Raw genomic sequence first — 5000 nt, 5'->3', positions numbered from 1 at the left:
TGGCGCAGACACTGCAGCGAGCTGCTACCGTTACCCTTCGCCCGCCAGAACAAAGCCGCCTCGTTCTGGAGCAACCAGCCAGGGGCGCTAGCCTAGAGGAGAGGAGGACGTACACGGTCTGAAGACGGATCCTTTTCTATTACAACTGTGGAAGGCTGTTTATTTTGACAGAACAGTCCAAAGCCAACGCATTTCTCAGGACAGTAGTGGAGTTGATTTCTGATATGAAACCATGTTTCTCTGTTCTACGGCACTCACCTTCTTCATGGCTTGGGCTATGCTGGCACCAGCCTGCTCCAAACTCCAGCCTCTGCTGCGAGACAGCAGTACCTGCACCACCACAGACACACACACACACACACACACACACACACACACACGATCAGCACAGTGACACACTTCAACCCTGCTCCAGTGGGTCTGCTCTGTGGCTGACTCAGTGGTGCTCCCAGTGGTGAAGATGGGTACTGTGACAGAAAACACATTTCTGTTGTCTCTGTATAATGGATCAATAAAGATGGTATTGTATTGAATCCAAAGCCCAGTCTCAAAAATATGTTGATGTTACAGACCACCTATCCAACACACGCACTAACCTGGGTGGCGTGGGGGTCTGGCAGCTCCTTGTCCTCCAAGGTCCAGCCCACAGAGGCAGGCAGGTCAGCTGGAGGGGGCTGGAGCACAGGGCCACAGTCTGGGGAAGCCAGGGAGGAGGGAGGGGGTCCGGTACCGTACAGCACAGTCTGGAGGCTGAACACACATCAGTGAGGTCAGCAAATACATGAACGTCATATCATACATCACGTTATACAAACCATGCTGAGGAAGAGGCTCTACGAGTCAACATAATCCCCCAGCACACACACGGCTTCAAGACACAACACACACCATGTTAGAAACAGGCACAAAAAGGTAGCATACACAAACAACCTGGCACATGCTAACCCGAGGCCCAGTGTCCAACACGCTAACCCGGGGCCTAGTGTCCAACACGCTAACCCGGGGCCTAGTGTCCAACACGCTAACCCGGGGCCTAGTGTCCAACACGCTAACCCGGGGCCTAGTGTCTAACACGCTAACCCGGGGCCTAGTGTCTAACACGCTAACCCGGGGCCTAGTGTCCAACACGCTAACCCGGGGCCTAGTGTCCAACACGCTAACCCGGGGCCTAGTGTCCAACACGCTAACCCGGGGCCTAGTGTCTAACACGCTAACCCGGGGCCCTGTGTCTAACACGCTAACCCGGGACCCTGTGTCTAACACGCTAACCCGGGGCCCTGTGTCTAACACGCTAACCCGGGGCCCTGTGTCTAACACGCTAACCCGGGGCCCTGTGTCTAACACGCTAACCCGGGGCCCTGTGTCTAACACGCTAACCCGGGGCCCTGTGTCTAACACGCTAACCCGGGGCCCTGTGTCTAACACGCTAACCCGGGGCCCTGTGTCTAACACGCTAACCCGGGGCCCTGTGTCTAACACGCTAACCTGGGGCCCTGTGTCTAACACGCTAACCTGGGGCCCTGTGTCTAACACGCTAACCCGGGGCCCTGTGTCTAACACGCTAACCCGGGGCCCTGTGTCTAACACGCTAACCCGGGGCCCTGTGTCTAACACACTAACCTGGGGCCCTGTGTCTCAGGTGGAAGGTAGAAGGTGGGTAGTAGGTGGGCGGGGGGGATGACAGGAAACTCATCAGCACAGTCTGCCCTCTGAGGCCACAGCAGCCTCTGAATGTCCTACAGACAAAACACACACAGTCAGCTCCACAGAAACCTTTAGATTGTCCTGCCAACACAGCACAAAGCCCACTATCCACACACATTGATAAATCCTGCCAAACACACACCGTCTGAACTCACTTCGATGGGGGAGGCCTGGTGGCCCCAGAGGGCTGCAGGCTCAGGGTCTCCGGACACAGAGGGGTGGAGGTGTGAGCTGGTGGTGTGGTTGGTGCTCGGCTCCGACACCAGAGCAACGCTGCCCGCCACAGAGACCTCCTCTCCAAACTGGATGTGGTGGACGTGCTCAAACAGGTCTCCACGGTGATAACGCACCGGCAGGTCCAAGGGGCAGAAGAGGCTGCTCTGTTGCTGGCCCAGACGACACATCTGGTGGTTGCCTGAACAAAACAACTAATTATTGTTGCACTATTTTCTGTTGACCAAGGTGAATGGACAGAACTAACTGACCATCTCCAAATGGACATATTCATTTATATAAAACTCAAATCACATGTTATTGGTCATATACACATGGTTAGCAGATGTTATTGGTCATATACACATGGTTAGCAGATGTTATTGGTCACATACACATGGTTAGCAGATGTTATTGGTCATATACACATGGTTAGCAGATGTTATTGGTCACATACACATGGTTAGCAGATGTTAATGGTCACATACACATGGTTAGCAGATGTTAATGGTCACATACACATGGTTAGCAGATGTTAATGGTCACATACACATGGTTAACAGATGTTATTGGTCACATACACATGGTTAGCAGATGTTATTGGTCACATACACATGGTTAGCAGATGTTATTGGTCACATACACATGGTTAACAGATGTTATTGGTCACATACACATGGTTAACAGATGTTATTGGTCACAGACACATGGTTAACAGATGTTCATGTGAGTGTAGTGAAATGCCTAAGGTTCTAGTTCTGACAGTGCAGTAATATCTAACAAGTCATCTAACAATTCCCCAACAACTACCTAATACACAATCTAAAGGGGTGAATGAGAATATGTACATGTAAGTATATGGATGAGCGATGGCTGCTCATCCATATACACTGTGTGTGTGTGTGTGTGTGTGTGTGTGTGTGTGTGTACGTGTATCTGTGAGTGTGTATTGCGCATGAGTGTGTGTATTACATGTTTGTGTGTGTATTGCATACAAGTGTGTGTGTGTATATATTGCGTGTGAGTGTGTGTGTGTGTATATATATTGCGTGTGTGTGTGTGTGTATATATTGCGTGCGAGTGTATATATTGCGTGCGAGTGTGTGTGTGTGTGTGTGTGTATATATTGCGTGCGAGTATGTGTGTGTGTATATATTGCGTGCGAGTGTGTGTGTGTGTATATATTGCGTGCGAGTGTGTATATATTGCGTGCGAGTGTGTGTGTGTGTATATATTGCGTGCGAGTGTGTATACATTGCGTGCGAGTGTGTGTGTGTGTATATATTGCGTGCGAGTGTGTGTGTGTGTGTGTATATATATTGTGTGTGTGTATATATTGTGTGTGTGTGTATATATTGTGTGTGTGTGTGTGTGTGTGTGTGTATATATCCCCAACAACTACCTAATGCACAATCTAAAGGGGTGAATGAGAATATGTACATGTAAGTATATGGATGAGCGATGACTGCTCATCCATTTACACTGTGTGTGTGTGTGTGTGTGTGTGTGTGTGTGTGTGTGTGTGTGTGTGTGTGTGTGTGTGTGTGTGTGTGTGTGTGTGTGTGTGTGTGTGTGTGTGTGTGTGTGTGTGTGTAGCATCTCACCCAGCTGTGCCTCCTTGGCCATCTGGGTCTCGTGGATGATGTTGTGGAGGATCTGCTCTTCCTGCAGCAGCTTGTATTTGTCCAGGGCCTCCTGCTGACGCAGGTAGTGGTCATGCTGTTTCTGGTATTCCTTCAGCTCGTTCAGCGTGCGCTGCAGAGACCTGGGGGGTGTGACAGATCACATATAGCTAGCCCTAGGCCTACTGACAGGGCACCGTGCGGTTATACACCGAGTGTACAAAACATTAAGAACACCTTCCTAATATTGAGTGGCCCCCGTTGCTCTCAGAACAGCCTCAATTTATCGGGGGATGGACTCTACAAGGTGTTGAAAGCGTTCCACAGGGATGCTGGCCCATGTTGACTCCAATGCTTCCCACAGTTGTGTCAAGTTGGCTGGATGTCCTTTGGGTGGTGGACCATTCTGTATACACACAGGATACTGTTGGGCGTGAAAAACCCAGCAGCATTGCAGTTCTTAACACAAAGGCACTTCAAACTTTTGTCTTTACCCTCAATGGCACACATGCACAATCCATGTCTGAATTGTCACAGGGCTTAAAAATCCTTCTCCTCCCTTTCATCTACACTGATTGAAGTGGATTTAACAAGTGACATCAATAAGGGATCATAGCTTCCACCTGGATTCCCCTGGTCGGTCTGTCATGGAAAGAGCAGGTGTTCATAATGTTTTGTCAACTCAGCGTATTTTCAGCATTGTAACCTGTGCCATATAAAGAGGAAGTCTGTGTCCACAACAATACTTACCTTCCCATTAAATCCCCTTCAAAATGGTTCCTCACTCTCTATGAACCTAACTACGCCCTGAGCAGTGAGGCGCTGTGCCGTTACCTGTGTTGGGCCTCCAGGCGCTGCTCCAGTTTCTGCTGACAGAGGACAGCGTGCTTCCTCCTCAGGGCCTGCTCAAAGCCCGGCTGGGCCTGGAGAGCCTGCTCATAGCACAGCACTGAGTGGTTATACTCCCCCAGCATCTACACACAAAGACAAAGAGGACAGGAGGAAGAGGGAGAGAGACACAGACAGAGATAAATAATCTATCAGAGACGATTCACTCGTCTAGTATAAACGGAGAGAGAACTGAAGGTCAGAGCCGGTAACATTGACAATAAATCAGTAGGAATACACTTCCTGAGCACCTGGAGAAAGCCATGCCAACAAGCATTGCAGTAACATCCTACATCCATATCCACTTTATAACTGTTGGATAAATTATTGCTAGTGTCAGTGTATCAGCCTCCTGTCAGTGTATCAGCCTAGTGTTAGTGTATCAGCCTCCTGTCAGTGTATCAGCCTAGTGTTAGTGTATCAGCCTAGTGTCAGTGTATCAGCCTAGTGTCAGTGTATCAGCCTAGTGTCAGTGTATCAGCCTAGTGCCAGTGTATCAGCCTCCTGTCAGTGTATCAGCCTAGTGTTAGTGTATCAGCCTCCTGTCAGTGTATCAGCCTACTGTGTATATCA

General features: G+C 49.5%; 1 protein-coding gene across 1 annotated transcript in view; it reads right to left on the bottom strand.

Moving 5' to 3' along the window:
- ttc17 (tetratricopeptide repeat domain 17) overlaps positions 1 to 5000 on the bottom strand; it is an 85772-nt gene that overhangs the window by 22567 nt on the left and 58205 nt on the right. Inside the window, exons 24-30 of the mRNA XM_055898927.1 lie at positions 4374 to 4513; positions 3522 to 3682; positions 1860 to 2119; positions 1621 to 1736; positions 597 to 750; positions 259 to 330; positions 1 to 92 (exon numbers count right to left, since the gene is read on the bottom strand). The exon at positions 1 to 92 is cut by the window's left edge and continues 133 nt beyond it. Of these exons, the coding sequence (XP_055754902.1) occupies positions 1 to 92; positions 259 to 330; positions 597 to 750; positions 1621 to 1736; positions 1860 to 2119; positions 3522 to 3682; positions 4374 to 4513 (995 nt within the window). The remainder of the gene's footprint in view (positions 93 to 258; positions 331 to 596; positions 751 to 1620; positions 1737 to 1859; positions 2120 to 3521; positions 3683 to 4373; positions 4514 to 5000) is intronic.

Source organism: Salvelinus fontinalis, chromosome 35 (assembly GCF_029448725.1).
Source record: "Salvelinus fontinalis isolate EN_2023a chromosome 35, ASM2944872v1, whole genome shotgun sequence".
Taxonomy (NCBI): Eukaryota; Metazoa; Chordata; class Actinopteri; order Salmoniformes; family Salmonidae; genus Salvelinus; species Salvelinus fontinalis.
The sequence above is the reverse complement of the archived record's forward strand: the minus strand, read 5'-3'. Positions and strand labels throughout refer to the sequence as shown.